Source organism: Serinus canaria, chromosome 4, assembly GCF_022539315.1.
Source record: "Serinus canaria isolate serCan28SL12 chromosome 4, serCan2020, whole genome shotgun sequence".
Taxonomy (NCBI): domain Eukaryota; kingdom Metazoa; phylum Chordata; class Aves; order Passeriformes; family Fringillidae; genus Serinus; species Serinus canaria.
The window spans coordinates 43,204,448-43,221,344 of record NC_066317.1 but is presented as its reverse complement, the minus strand read 5'-3'; the positions used below and the strand labels follow the sequence as shown (position 1 = coordinate 43,221,344).

The window sequence follows — 16,897 nt, the reverse complement described above, 5'->3', positions numbered from 1 at the left end:
TTAAGAATAAATTTATAGTTCCTCTAGCAAAGATTTTCAGAGAAAATAAACCAAGTGCCTATTTCCTTGAGAGGTAATAAAATATATTCAGTATAGTTCCACATGAATAAAATGCCAGAACCTCTCTAAGAGCCTAGTTTTTTAGGTACATTTCAGAGTAGATCTCTGCCCTTGTAAAATTTGCATAGTTCTTCATTAGACACTTAAAAAAAAAAAAAAAAAGGAGTACAGTTTTTGGTTTTGTCTTGATTTTCATGTCTTTTTTTATCTTTTTTTTTTCTGTTCCTTCCTCTACCCACATTTTTTCTTGACTCTCATTTCCTTTTCTTCCCTTTCCAAAGCCATGTATTAAAAAAGCTGGTTTCCATAATTAAGTTGATTACTATCAGAAAATATTTTCTTTATAACAATGTATAACAATGTTTATTTTAAAACAGTCTATTACCAGCAAGAATGACAAAATCCAGGAAATAAAAAAAAAGAAAAAATAGATACTTGTTCTGGTATTTTAGGTGGGGTTTCACAAGGATGGAGTAGAGGGGTAGAATCACCTCCCTCAACCTGCTGGCCTCGCTCCTTTTCATGCAGCTCAAGGTACAGCTGGCTCTCTGAGCTGCTCCCTGATGGGTCATGCCAAGATTCTCAGCCACCAGAATCCCCACATCCCTCTCAGAACTGCTCTCATTCAAGTTGGTTTTCCAACAACTTCCATTTAGCAGTAATCATCAACATTCTCAACTAGACAACTGCAAAGAGTGCTAAAAATCAAACCCTGATTTTCAGAGTCCTCATTCAGTGATTTATTCAGAAGAGTAGAATACTTCTTTGCAATATATCATCTCTGCTAGTGCTGTCACCATTTTAATTTTAGGGATCTAAAAATTATGCATTGTTTTTCATTTTTAAAATTTATTGCTGCCTGCAGCTAATACATCTGCTAGCTAAGAAACCTCTTTCATATGAAACATAAATGGCCTTTTTTCTTTATTTCAATTTTTCTATCTCATAATTCTTTTTAATCTTATAATTTTACCATATTTTATTAGTCTTTTCTTTTTTCTCCTATTTCTTTTTCCCTTGCCTATACATCCTTTCTTGTACACCTTTAAGCTTTCACTTTGCAGCATGAAAAAATTCAAATATATACAATCAATTCTGAAATATAGTTACATGAATAATGCTACTCACATAAAACTGGAGTAGTTAAAGCATTTCTTTCTTGGGGTTTCTGTCCTCATGCTCATCACTGCAGTGTGACTACATTAAAGTAAGATGCAAGTAATATCAGTTACACTGAGATAACCACATAGGGTGATTGGTAACCATGAGTGACAGTGATGAAGGCAATGGATTGGGGAAAAACAGGAACAGAGTGAGCACTTGGTCCAGAGGAGGGACACCAAGTTGATCAGAGGGATGGAGCACCTCTCATAAGAGCAAAGACTGACAGAACTGGGATGGTTCAGCCTTGAAAAGGGAAGACTTCAGGATGACCTAAGTGCATCCTTCCAGTATCTGAAGGGAACTTATAGGAAAGATGGCGAGAAATTATTTACAAAAGTGTGTGGTGAAAGAACACAGGGAAATGGGTTCAAACTGAAGAAGAGTGGATTTAGATTAGACATTAGGGAAAAACTCTTGACTGTGAGGGCTGTGAGGCACTGGAACAGGTTGCCCTGAGAAACTGTAAGTGCCTAATCCCTGCTCAAGGCCAGGTTGGATGGGGCTTTGAGCACCTGATCTAACTGAACGTGCCCCTGCCCATGGCAGTGGGGTTGAAACTAGATGATCAAGGTCCCCTTCCAACCCAAACCATTCTATGAGTCTATGATGATTCTATGATTCATTTATAAAAGTGAAAAAAGGAAACACAGTCATAAACTTCTAATTACATCCAATAGAGTGCACTACCAGGTAGTGAGAGATTTTAATGCCCAGTAAACTAAAAGCTGTCAAGTAAGATTTCAGAAATGTTCTCTGAAATACAGAAAGATTACTTGATGTAAAATAATTATTTAGGAATATCTTTTTGTGTGTGTGTAAATTTATACACTGTAAGCTTACGGAATATTCAGTATAACTCTTCTAAAAAATTTCAGTTAACTAGAAAAGAGTGTTGTGAAATATTTATATGACTGGACTGCTTAGATGAACTCCTCAGATCTTCTGTCAACAAACAGTAGTAGTCTGCAGAATATTTTAGCTGAGCTTGTACCTTTGAGAACCTGTGATTATACTATACCTTATTACAAAATCTATAGTTATTTTAATTTGATTAAGGCAGCGGTTTAAGTGTGTTCAGAATTTTTAAGAATGGGTAAGAATTATCAGGCATTTTATTATATTATTACTTTACATATGACTCAAGTTTCACCTGAACCTTAGGGTATATCTGAAGTAATTTTATTCACACACACCATGAATCCAAAATCCATTAATGTTTCCCTTTAGACTACAAAAACTATTTTTTTATTTGTGCAGTAATAAATGCCCTTATCTGCCATTGAATTTTATTTTCTTGAAATAAATGTGTTAACATTCAGCAAGCTCCGGGTTACAGCTTTATTAAACCTTAAAACAGAAGTATAAGAGCCCTTTGACAGTTAGACAAAAGCTCAGATAACAATCCATAACAGGATATTTATTTTTCCACGGTTCATATTAAGAACTGCAGACCATAACACTCCTGCTTAATATAAAAGGTGACATGAGAGTTTAGAGCAAGCAAATTCCCCCAAAGTTTTATACCTGACAGAGACTTTGTGTTTCCATACTCTTTGCCTCTTTTTTTCTGTCCAACAGGTCCTCCTTAGGTACCACAAGAGTGTGACCTTTTTGCGATCATGACAAAAGGATTTCCATAGTAGCATCCTGTAGATAATATTTATTTAAAATAATTTTGCAAATAATTAATGATGTTTGAAAGTAAGAGCAAGATGACGTAGAACTAAGCTTAAAAATCAATCCTCTTCCTTTATAGTTAGCATTTTAATTAGTGAAGAACCAAATAAGTGAAGAACAAAAAAAATATAAAAACTATCAGGAAATTCAAATGGAAATAGTTTACATCCCTCTTGAGAAAAATAAATTTGGATATTTATAGACACATAAGCTGATATCAAACAGTCTGAGGAACAAATCCACAGGCAAATTGTTGGCATACTACATTTTAATTCTGAATTGACTACTGTAAAAAAATGAAGACTTTTTAATAGTGATTATCATATTTTGGTAAATAAATATTAGAATATGTGACAAATCAAATTTAAATTGTGTCTTTTATATTGCTTGTTCAGACAATAAAACTAATATAGATATTTGTCTCTGTTACTTCTGTGTAGCATGACCAGAACCTGAAAGATGTCTGATAAGAATTTTATAATCCTGAACACACTGAAGGAAATGAGAAAGCTCCATCTCTAAAAGATGGAAGAATGATTTGAAGATGATCAAGTATATATTTTTTAATTTCTATCTTTACATATGCTTTCATCTACCTTTACTATTAAAGTATCATCTCAACTGAGGAGAGTATGATAGCAATTTTGATTTTCATTTTATAAAAAGAATTGCTTATAATTGTTTGACTTGTGCCATTCTAGTATATGAGAAGAAACATGTGTTAAAATTTGAACCAAAGTTAATATATATTAATTCCTATTGTATTTTTTAAAATATTTATTCAATTTTATCTTTTTGTTGATGTAGACAGAAATCTGTTACCCTCTTGCACATCCTTGCTGTTATAAAACTGAGCCTTAAAGATATTAAGAAAAATCAACACAGTCAAAAATTTCTCTTTGGGAAAACATTTTGTGATGTTGCTCAGTTGTGTAAGTAGATGTCAATGAGGTGAGAGGATAGGAAGATCTAGAACTAAAAAGAACTGTACAGGTAGTGATTTTGCATCACAAAAATGCTGATTTCATTATTAGAGACACTAAAATATGTATCTGGAGTTTTTGGGAGTTTTGTTTTGTAAGATGCCATAAGCTCAAAACTCAAGATTTCGCACAAAGCTGTGCACAACTTGTTGTACTGAACTGAATGTCACAGTAAAATAATGTAATCCTCACATCATTGATGGACAATGATGTGACAAACAGGGTATGCACCATGCTGCCTGAATAACAAATCATTGGACAAGCTTTGATGGCTTTTACAGAAAAGCCAGCCAAATTTAGATTACGATTAATAGGTTTAGGACTGTGTATTAATTGACTTCTATTTTGTGGTATTTCCACTACTTCTATATTGTCCCTGGCAATGCCATTTATAATCTGTAATTTTATGTAATTTTGTAATCCCCTAATTTTATGGGACTTCTTGATTTTCATGCCTTGATTGTACCTAGCAGTAGTAAACTATGTTTGCCAGGCATAGAAATGACACCTCCATCAGTGTTGTGTCTTTTGGGTAAAAGTCTTGAAAACTTTTCTCCTTGTTTGCTGCAGGACAGAAAAACCCTTCATTCGCATTTTTTTATTTAAAAATGTCCTGGCTTCTTCATCAGTGAAACATTTAATTAATCATTTAATCCTGTCTGGGATTCCAACCGCACATTTAATATCCTGACTTAAAGGAAAGAAGAGGAAATACTCTGCCATGTAAGACATTTATCATTACATATTCTATCTTATCCTCATGTTTCTTTTTTGTTATAATTCCTAAATGTGCTAGGTCTAATTTAGGCTAGATTTACATAGGTACATTCTGCTATTATACTTAATACACAGACTTGTATTTATTTCAGGATGGAAGATTTGTACAAATTCCAAGCAGAGAATGTAATTTTTTTTGCACTCTTTACTCAGTTAAGTCATCCCAATAATAGAAAGGAAGTAAGAATCACACATTTCATTATTCATACAGACTGTTGGTGCTTTTAAGTAACTAAATTTGTGGTTTGATATCTCTCTAATCACTGCTAAATAAACATACAAAATAGTACTGCTTGGCCTGAACTATAAAATTAACTCTGATTTAGCTGCTCCACTTGAGACAAACATGCTGATGCATTAGCCTTTTTTCCTTCTTATGACTTTCTGTTGATTATTTTCATGAAACCTAGTATACAAAATTAATTTGTTCTGCCTTTTCCCCCCTCATTAAAAAAAACTGCACACCAAAACCATTCTTCAAATATCTGCTATTCAAGGTATGCAGTTGGAAAAATATAAGTGTCAGAACTCTCTTACTCAATAAACCTTTAAGAATTTAAAATTATATTTATGTAATATTCTATTGAAAATCTCATTTTCTATAAACACCTATGTCATGCTAGAATACACTCAGAAAGGAAACAAAAAGCCTTTAATGGAAATTAGGTTAATTCCATTTTCATAAAACTCAATATTTGAAAAAAATTCTGAGATACTTGTTCCAGCCCATTTACACAGTGAATGATTAAGAACAAGCTGTCTGGTAAACATTGCTCACTCAGCTTGAGCACATGGTTATTTCAGAGAAGGTAAACGTCAGCAAACTGAATAGATACAGATATATACAACATGTCTATATATGTATATATACATTTTCAGCTAACCTATTACATGAATTTTTAAACTGTTTTTGCTGGCACATTTTTACCAGACTTTATGAGGAGCAGTGTGTTTGCTTCCTTTTCCTATTGGGAACTCTACTAGTACTCTGCCATTAAATCTGAATGATCAAACAAATATAAAAATGAGAAAATATTTTTATCTCATTCCTTCTTCATGAGAGATTATTTGATCAAACAAACCCCAAAATGTACAGACATATCATCTCAGAATAAAATAAATCATTTAAGATCTGCATTCAGTCACACAGAATCAATAATGTAACCCGCACATTAAGCAAGGGAGTCAATGTTTGCTGAGAAGTGCTCTTAAAGAGGATTGTTTTAAACAATACCTTTCTACTTTTTACTGAAAGATATCTTTCCATGAGAGGTCCAGTACTATAAAATACCTAACAAAGTATGTTTAACAGTGGCTTGACTGTTCATACAAGCTGTTGACTTATGTATCACAAATGTGGTGATGGATCAGTCACCTTTCCCCTGTGACACAACAGATTTTATATTATTGTACAGTCAAGTAAACCTACACCATGCTTAAACTGACACCAATTTTTTTTCCTCCCCATAAGGACTAGGAAAAGGGGTATACAATACAGGAGGTACACATGCAAGAGGACATAAAAAAGTGATTCAGAGGAATGGTACTAGAAATATTTAAAATGAGTTTTCATTGTGCTCAGGACAGCAAATATATGAAATGCTCAAAAGAGAGTAAGACTAAATCAGTTCATTCTTGCCTATGGCACTGAAAATGAAAAGGGACACGAGCTGTACAAAACACCCTCCAGCTCTCTAAAGTTGTGCTTTCCTATGAATGTTAAAATATGTGATAAAAAGTCCAAGCAAAATTAACTCACAGCAAGAGTAATTTGCTGACATTCCATGGGTAAGTTGTTGAATTATTCACAGAGCTAACAGGTTCATTCAAGAAGCTGACATTTCTGATTTCCAGTGCACCATAAAGATATGAGAACATGGCTATATAAATAAGACTTTGTGCATACATGTATACATGTCCATGGGCAATCATCTGTAGTCTAATATACATTTTAGCTGAAGATTTTCTAAATAATTTTTTCAAATAATTAAAAAGTCAAAATTTTAAAAGAGTTTTAAATCTGTGCAGAAAATATTGTTGAGGAATATACAGGCATTTCATTGGAATTTTCAATACAATTTGTTACAAGGTTGATATGTTTTGTCTGAGATTAAGAAATAGTAAGAGAGATGACATGTATCTATTAAAAGGAAATGCCAGAAATGATAAAGACTATGTTTTTACCTATGGGTAAAACATTATCTGGAACATGATCTACATTGGAGAGAATTTGAGCCTTGGTTTCTCATATCTTGGCTAAGTCTCATAATCATTAAAAGTTAATTATATTGCCTGCTCTAGACTGGAACTCTGAACTTTGTCAGTCCAGGCTGGCAAAGATAAAACAAAAAAACAAAACAAAACAGCAAAAAGGAAACCAGAGTTTTCTGACATTCATCCCAAAACATAAAATCACACACTGATGGATCTAGGGGAATAATTGTCTACCTAGTTAATAAGGTAAAAACATTTTAAAAATTAGATAATTTACAGTTTTTAAAAATTTATTGACAATAAATTTTTGCCATTGAAGTAAATTAAACCTGGAGATGTGACAGAATATATTTATTAAATATACATCAACTGCTTCTATTCATATTTACTCAAAACCTAATAACAAACTACTGCCCTCGTCAAATGAAAGAAGTTTTCTGTTCGCCAAATGATGAAATTGTTTTTGAGATAAGTACAATTACAAAACTTCATCATTTTGAAATGCCAACCTGCTACAAATTGGACACATCTCAAAGATTGTCTAAGAAATGGAAAAGACCCTTTACCTAGTTGTACTTGAAATTGTATTAATTATGATGTGAAAATGCTATCTTCATCACATAGTTCAGCAGAACTAACTGAACTGATAACCAAATACTGTTCTGACCATCAAATAAGGACTTATGGGTGGCCAAAGAATATTAGAAAGGTAACTACACATATCACTGACATGGTTGTTGAGAAATGGATAATGTCCATTACAGTATTGTTTCACAAATAGATTTTGTTTTGTCTCAGTATGCCAAGACAGTTTGGTCTACAGCTAGATAAAAGCATTGAAAAGAGCTGATTTGGTTCTGTACCACTAAAAATTTAGGCATCAAATTATACTTTAATGTAGCAATTGTACTTTTTAAGAAATTATGAGTGTTGTCTCCATATTGGATATCAAAATCAGAAGCTTGTGTCTGTCCCAAGACAGAGACCTAAATATTTGGAAGATTTCCACATTCTTGCACATTAACCAAAACCCAGGAAAATATTGTTTACTGAAAGTTTCCAATTGTAAACCTGAAACTTGTAAAGGAATATAGGGATAATCTGTTATGATGCACATGGGGGGGATTAATGTTTGCATGTTTCTGCCTTATTATACATTCTGTCACATAAGAAAAAAATAATGTTCACTTGGCTTTTAAACATGGAATAGGTGGAATTCAGGCAGACATTCCCCCTGCAATCTACCTGCTGTCCTTACAACATGAATCCAGAGCTAGGCAGCCAGCGAAGAGAGTATGCTCAGCTGGGGGCATGAAGCACAAGTGTTCAAGCCAGGAAATTCAAATTGCTCTTTACACTCTGCTTATGTCTGAAGCTAAAGAGTTCTTCAAAGTCCCTGGAGAAATAAACTGTTACTACCCAGATAAATTGTCTGGCCCCTGATCTTAAAAGTAATTCCCATGGTAGTACTGGCAAGAGGAGTTTAACATGGATCAATACAGACAGCACTGTATTGATATCATACCAGCAGTCAAAACTGACTGCAACACTGCAGCTACAGCAAGAGAAAACATCTGAAGTAGGTGGCTGCATTCTTACAGGGGATCACAAAATGTCTTTTTATATATGGATTCCTAGGGGTAATCAGAATATGAAGACACACAAAACAAGATGTACAACAAAACCCAGCAAAATAGCTTGGCGCTATATGGCTGTTACAGGACACAAAAAGAGATCTAAGAATTACATGAGCATTTTTTCTAACAGTACCATTTTTTTTTAGCTTTAGTAAACTCCAGACATCAATGTCATGTAATAAGCAAAGGAACAACATAATATTAAATGTGTCAATATCAATGCCAATTGTGCACATATTAGAAAATGCATAAGAAAGGTGTTATTAAATGCTTCCTTCACCAAAAGCTGGACCTACATGTCTGTGCTTGTTGCTCCATGTTATCTCACAATGTCACATCCCAAGAATAAGAGTTTGAATTCCCGTTTTTTAAAGCTAATTTGAAATACATGCAGAAAACTTTCAGTCACGTATCGCTACACTGGCATTTGGTTAGTAACAAAAATATACAGTAAGTCTCTTTCACAAAGTAATTAAACAGATTGACAGAGTATCAATATGCCTTATTCATTAACAGCTCTATGAAGAATAAATTATACAAAATTATAGTTCTGTTGAGGTTAAAATACCTTAAAGATGATAAAAAAAATATTGGAGAATAATGCTATAGTGATTAGACCTTTAAAAAAAGTCAGCTAATTACTTATGCTGTGGTCCATGTAAATACAGGATGACAAGAATGCAGGCACAGTAAAAAAATATTTATTTCTTCACAAGCCTTTAAAATTCTCATATATTACATATATGAAATAACTGGGACATTCTAAACACAAAACCAATAATATATTAGCCCTTGTCTCTGGTATCAAGTCATGACTTGAGTGTCCATCCCTCCTGAAATCCCTAGTATAGTAACTGTACAGACAGAAAAGAGTGACTAACTGCTCTGAGCTTCATTAAACTCATACAACATAGACTAAGTGAGAGGTAATTACATCCTGATGGAAAGTGAAAGATAGAGCTTTCCATGGGGTAGTCTGTGAACCATGCCAAGGTTAGTACAAGGAAAGGAAACTATAAGTGTTCCATGAAGCCCAAGTCCCCTAAGGCTATTATTTTATATACTGGAAAAATTTACAGATTTTAATTCCTGGCTTGACTTTTCCAAGATACTTTGCATGTCTCCTTTGAAAATCAGACCTTCAGGATTATCCAGTACAACCATCCACCCAGTACCACCACAACCACCCCTGAACCATACAGATGCCCTTTGAACACTTCCAGAGACTATGACTTCACACCTTGCCTGGGCAACTTATTTGAATGTCTAACTACTTCCTCATTGAAAAAGAAATTAATATGTAATCTGAACCTCCCCTGGCACAGCTTAAGGACATTTCTTCTCATCCGTTTGTTTGAGACATGGCAGAAGAAAACAACCCCTATCTCACTACACCCTCTGTCACCGACATGTTTTATGAAAAATCCTTTCCTTAGTATTTTTCCCTCCTGAGAAGCTGAGAGGCCGCAAGAACAAACTGCAAACAATTCTTATCTGCTGCTGTGGAATGCAACAGGTGGATCTGTGATTGGTCTCATTTGGTTGTTTCCAATTAATAGCCAATCACAGTCCACGTGTCCAGACTGTCTCGGTCAGAGACAAGCCTTTGTTGTTCATTCCTTTTCTATTCTTAGCTAAGCCTTCTGATGAAATCCTTTCTTCTATTCTTTTAGTTTAGTTTTAACATAATATATATCATAAAATAATAAACCAAGCCTTCTGAACATGGAGTCAACTTTCTCGTCTCTTCCTTCATCCTAAGACCCCTGTGAACAATGCATCAACCCTCCTTTCAGGGAGTTGTAGAGAGTGATGAGGTCTCCCCAGCAGCCTCTTCTTCTCCAGGCTAAACACACCCTGCTCCCTCAGCCATTCCTCATAAGACATGTTTTCTAGACCATTTGCCACTCCCATTGCCTGTCTCCAGACATGCACCTCAATGTCCTGCTAGAAGTGAGGGGCCCAAAACTGAACGTGGTACTTGAGGTGTGACCTCACCAGTGCCAAGTACAGGGGCATAATCATCTCCCAAGTCCTGCTGGCCACACTGTTCTTGATACAGGCCAAGATGGCATTGGCGTCCTTGGCCACATCTTTCTAAAAATAAAATTGAACAGTGATATTAAAAAGCTCAACTAGACAGGATCAAAGGACACGAAGATCAAGATACCAGTGGGAAAATATCCTTCAAAAATTATTACTAGATCTATGACTCCTCCAGCTAATAATCCTGCTACACAGATATTAATTACTTTTAGTTTTGCTCATCTGATACATATTATATATCAGGGAAATTATTTGTAACTTTCAAGGTAATTTCAATTATTTGTTACCTTTCAAGTTTCTTGGACACTGGAAGAAGAGATTGTATCCCTGAACATTTCTCTATGTTCCCCAGTTACATTATGTAATCTGATAAAAGGAGACTTGCACGCCTTGCCTGTACTGTTTTTACACAATTGCAAAGAAACTTTTTTTTTAATTACTTCTTTGATAAGCTATTCAACATTTATCCATAAGAAAAATTTATATCAGTTGCTGACATTAATCTCATATCTTACTATGAGATGAACACTTTACACAAGACCCTGTTTTTACACTCTGAGTACAAAAAGAACATGGGATAACTGCTCAGATTCTGAATGTGACTTTTATGTTCAAGGTCAGTATATTCAGAAAACTTTTCCAGCCATAAACTTGATCACAGCAAGGTTTTTAATATGCCAAATTGTCAGTGGCTGTAACTTCACAGTTAAAAATAGAAAGGCAACAACTAATACAAATTAACAGTGTTGCAATCATCAGACAGCAACGACAAACCATGACGTGGCCCTTCATGACCCCTTGAAATGTTGCAATTACTATTGTCTTCATAGAAAGCTCAACACTGACTTGTGCTAAAACAGGAAATATTTTAAAATATTGTCAAAATGTCAAAGCAGGCCAATTTCTGCAATTACTTTTATCATAGCAATTACTTTTGTGTTCCTCTTTTGAGCAAACACTCGAGATTTCTAGCTGCACTTCTGATTTTCTATTACTCTGCAGTTATTCAAATATAATTCCTTTGTTTATACCTATCTGCACATATATACATACACATGGAAGAAATATATTTGTATTTCAAAACCATTGCCTTTCTGACTGCATGAACTTTAGGTTCATAAACTAAATGATTATACTGTCAAACACCTGCCCCTAAGAATGGGACTCCTTCAGACTTAATACAAATTTCCCACTCTTGCTCAAAGGTGCATGGAAGAACATGAGTGTGAAGATGTTACTCAGCTTTTAACGTGTCAATCTTCTAGCACACAGAGATTCCAATGTGAATACTAACTACTCAAAGTAGAACAATACCAACCATTCCATGAGTCTGCAGAAGTAAATTCATTCTTCAGCACATAATTTAAAAAATGTATTTGAATATGATCAAGCAGAAAATGTTTTATTATAAGTGCTGCAATGATCTGTTTGTTTTCTGCACTAGATTCCTGCACTGTTTTAGTAATTCACCATAAACTTTTAACTTTCCAACAAACTTTGATGTGCAGGAAAGAAAAATTTATCTTTTTGTTTTATTTTAAAAACTGCTTGATCAAATTCAAAAAGATTTACACTGGATAGTGTTTGGATAGTGTTAAAATAGCTGGTAGCATGGATGGTCAAAAAATCCCTAGTTATGGAAACAGTACTTTCAAATATTCTATTGGAATGCAATCTTCTGCACAGAAAAAAAACCTGTGCTTTTTAAAGGCTAAATTTTAAAATTGCTTGAAGAGTTATGCCTAAATATTTTTCCAGTACAAATGAATAAATATTCTAATAAGTTAAAACACATAGGGGTGTCCTATTTTAAAAGCACATTCTGCTAAAAAAAAACAAACCAAAAAAGAACAAAAAAAAGCCCCCTCTGAAAAAAGGCAACCTTCCAAAAATTCTCACAAATTTTGCTGTACATGAATATTAAAATCATACAGTTGTCAAAATATTAATTAAACATGTTCACCCACTAGTGGAAACGCAGAAGAATAAATGTATTTGCTCAATATGTCTCACCAGACAACAGTTTTAGATAATTCAATGCATTACAGATCATCAACAGATATAGAACAGTTTTAGACATAGGTTTTATGTTGGATTTGCTGGCTATTCTTTTATTTCTGATAAATTATTGAAGAAATGTGCTGTGAAATAGGAATTGGAATTTTATAACTAAATGCATCAAGATATGGATTATGAAGGATAAAATCCAGAGGGGAAGACTGCACTAGTCCTAGCAGAAACACTGCTATTTTGAACTGTGTAGAAGTTCTGTCTTTTCTTTTGATATACAAAAAGTCACTACTCTGCTGCCAGCCAGTGCACACTCCTACCACAGTTTCCATTGAATGCAGATGTTTCTTCAGTGTACATCTGAAATACTTTGCTGATATTAAAGATTCCAGCCAGAGATTGACTCATTAAAGCATGTGGCTTTTAGACACACCTACCCCACATCAACACCAAAACAGCTACTCTAAGTTCTAGGTGAAACACAGTCCAAATTGCCAGAAAACTTTAAAAAAATATAAAGAACAAAAGAAAATAAAAAGTATACATTGACATGACCAGCACAGTTCCCTCCTAAGAAAGATACTATATAGAACAGATACAGTAAACTGTTCATGTTTGTTATGTAGTGCTGACAAAAAATCAAAAGATGCTTGGGGCAGTCATCATGACACTTATGATTCGGGCAAACAAAAAAAATCTAAGACCCAGATATAATTTCATAAGATATGTTTGTTAACCAAAAACATCAGAATACATAGGGCACCAGTCCACTCACTGCAGAATATATATATAAAAAGTATAAATATCTGAGCTAACATTCAAATAAGTACATACGTTTTTTCCTTTAAAATTATAAGATTTTTATATAACATGGTTAAAAAGATAAAACCTAGAAGTTCGTACTTGAAGAAATGAAGTACATAAAGTTACTGTAATACTTACCACTGTGAAATTCATAACCTTCAAAATCCATATTGTCATTGCTAAATTAACAATCATGGTAACCAACAGCAGAAGGACAAAGAAGTATAAGCACCTCTTTCGCCATCCATAAATCCCTACTGGGTAGAACTGAGGATGTTCAGTCCTTGGAAGGCTGTTCTGTTGTGTTGCTAATATATACTGCTCTCGTGTCATCTGAAAAAAAAAGATGTAAGTATAAGTAAGGAAATGAGAGGTCTGTTTTTCACATGTAATATTACATGAAAATTATCTCAGGATGTATCGAAAATAAATTACTATGGGCACAGAAGAGATACATTCATCCAGCCTTAATCACATCAATGTAATATGTACTAGGAATTTAGCATGAATTTGATGGATTTTATGAATTTCAAGTAAACCTTTGGTTTCTATTTCAAATTGGATTTGCATTTCAAATTTATCAGCAAGAAACTATTAAAAATATAGAAGTAATCCATACATGTATTTTGCACTTTAATTCTGAATTTTTTTTTTATTGTCCGTTATAAGATCGTTCAGCAAAATTTGGTTCTGGAGAAAAAGAGTCATGAACCTTTTCTTTTGTACTGGTTTTGGCTGAGATAACAGAAATTTTCTTCATATAGCTTACAGCCAGTACATTCTTGTACAAATAGAAGAAAAATCTCGCCTTTCTAAAATAGATCTTTCATAAATGAAGTTTTTACACCTAGCAAATTAAATTAACAATTGATGCTACAATACATGCCTCCTTATTTTACAAAAAAAGAAGAAAAAACAAAACAAACCCACATTTTTCCCTTTAAGAGATGGATACAATTATAATCGGTTGAACTCCTGAACTAGTTTAAATTCTTCTCACACACAAGCAAGCAGTAACCATACCATTTGCAAACTGCTAAAGGACTTTCTATTAATACTTCCTTAAAACAAAAGTATTTATGCCATTTAGAAAAAACTGTTTAAATATTTTTCCTCCACAACTGTCTTTTACAGATATTTATATTCATATTCAGCTGTCACATTGCCTTTAGACCAGAAGGTATTAAATTTTTTCTGTGACTCAAAAATTAAATTAAAACAGTCTCATTCTGTTTATGTAAGAGTTCTTTCTGTAATATACCCATTAGAAATGTTGTTTTAATAGGCTTTGTGCTCAGGAGGAAGAAGACAATACAAAACAAAATGAAAAAATCCAAAATAAACAAACACAAACTCAACAAACTTATAAACAAGATAAAATCATCAATTTTGAGCTTAAAAGCTGCCTTTCTTTTGACTAAAATAAAAGTAAAAAATACACAAAAATTAGTCAGTGAATCCAATGAGAAATAAAAACCAGATTACATTCATTTAAAGGATAAAAAAAATGTTAATTTTATAAGATTTTTAAAATGTGGAGCTCAAAATGTTCATGTAATTATCTGTGTTGCTGGATATTTATCCAAATCAACACTCTTTACGTTTTACCATTCTTCTAGTGAAGAGATATTACTGGAATAAATTACCTCACAGTGAATAATTAGAGCCATAAGTCATAAAAGACACTATATATACTGTCACATATTGTGACAGTATATATATCACTGAAATAAGTCAAGACAGAAATAAAGACTTGAATAAGCAGGTTTTAAGTAATTTAGCAAACAGGCATTTTGTCGTTTTTATTTTTTTCAATCATGATTTCTTCTCTTTGCCCTCAATTTTTTTCAATTAAATGCAATGCTTAGCAGTTTATTTATGTAGTGAATTTTACAAACAAAATTTCCCTCAAAGACATTTCTCAATCCTCCCAAAGCAAAGTATGGCTGGGTTTTAAAGACCATGCATCATCTTATCATATGCTGGCAGTTTTCACCCTAATTGTGTGAAAATGCCTTATAAATCCAAAAACTGAGTACACAAATTGGCTAATCAACTTTCTCCTTATAATGAGTTTCTACATATTTACTTAGCCAGCCAGCCAGTATTTATGGTAACAAAAATGCAATGTATGATTAAATGATGAGATTTAAAATAACTGGTTAATTTTACACCATTTCCATTTTCTTGATTTAATTTTACATGTTACCTAAAAAAAATTATTTCCGTTAAAAGTAGTTGAAAAGTCAGCTTTCAGACTATGACAATGTCAGAAGCAGCACTGGTCCTAAAACTGTGAATACAGTCCCATGGAACAGACCCTTTGCAACACAATCATTAAATACAATGACATTTTATCCCATCACCACAGCCAGGCACCCCCCAATTCCCTCTGTTTACTCTTCAACTCTGTGAGCCTTGGCAAAGCCAGCTGTGCCCCTGCAGCTCATGGGGAGCCATAGGAGAGGAGAAATCCACCACAGCCTGGGGAAGATCTCATGCTGGAACAGCCTGAGGGAACAGAGTTTGTGACCCCATGGAGAGCCCAGGCTGAAGCAGGAACCTCTCTGGACCTGTGAACTCTTGGATGGGGGCCTGCTCCTTCTGTTGAAACTGCCACCTGGAACATTGCACTGCTCCTAGGCATTCTCTGTGCATTATTGCCTCAATTCACAGAAAGAATGAAAACATAAAGGTACTTTAAAATATAAATTCACAGTATGACAGCACGTAGACCCAATATTCATTTGAGTTGATAAGGAATTGGATGAGCTGTAGAGATTCAGATACAGAAGAATGATAGCTAGCAAGGAAAATTCATCATACCATCATTTAGAGGAAAAAAAAAATGAAAAAAGCAATCTGATCATGTCTAGCCATAGCTCAAAACATCCTAGAGATGATTTACTTGAGCCAGCTATGTCTCCCCACTCAATCTGAAAGTAGCACGGCCTCTTGGCCAGCAGGTAATGCTGTGGAGAACTCTCTTTTTGTATGGCACTAGAGCAGGCCATTCATTTTGCTTCCCCTCACACAGCATGTGGCATTAAGCTTTCAGCAGAAAATAATGTTACTGGCTTCTTTACAGGCTGTAGCTGAAGGTTTACCCTACATGCATCACACAAAGCAGGAATTGCTATAAGAACCATAGCCCTTCTTGTGTGGCAAATACACAAAGGTTACATCCCAACCTTGGCTTTAAAATCAAGACCTGGAATGAGACCAAGAAGCTCATTATAAAAGCAAACATGAAGATGGAAAGTAAGTGGGTTGTATCTTTTGAAAAATCCTGATGCATAAACAGATTAATTTTCTTAGAAAGCATTTAAAATGCCAAGCACCTATACATGAAACTCTTGCTGTCATTTCTAGCATGTGCTGAAGCAGATTAATTGATCCTTCTCTTTCGTGTTTGGTAATCTAGAATACTTCCAAAACTAACCGAAAAATATTGTATTATTTTGATTTGGTTGGGATTATATCAACTATGACTTGATTGACAAGCTAGTAGAGCTGCATTCTTAG

At 34.0% G+C, this 16,897-nt stretch overlaps 1 protein-coding gene across 2 annotated transcripts in view; it reads right to left on the bottom strand.

Annotated features, from left to right (window-relative positions):
- Positions 1-16,362, bottom strand: part of SGCZ (sarcoglycan zeta) — a 181,987-nt gene extending 165,625 nt beyond the window's left edge. Inside the window, exons 1-2 of one of the 2 annotated variants that reach the window (XM_018906987.3) lie at positions 16,281-16,362; positions 13,511-13,705 (exon numbers count right to left, since the gene is read on the bottom strand). In XM_018906987.3, the coding sequence (XP_018762532.2) occupies positions 13,511-13,705 (195 nt within the window). In that variant the 5' untranslated portion in view covers positions 16,281-16,362. Of the gene's footprint in view, positions 1-13,510; positions 13,706-16,280 lie in introns of those variants that run through there. The other variant, XM_050973777.1, reaches the window with a different exon arrangement.
- Positions 16,363-16,897: the final 535 nt, after the last annotated feature.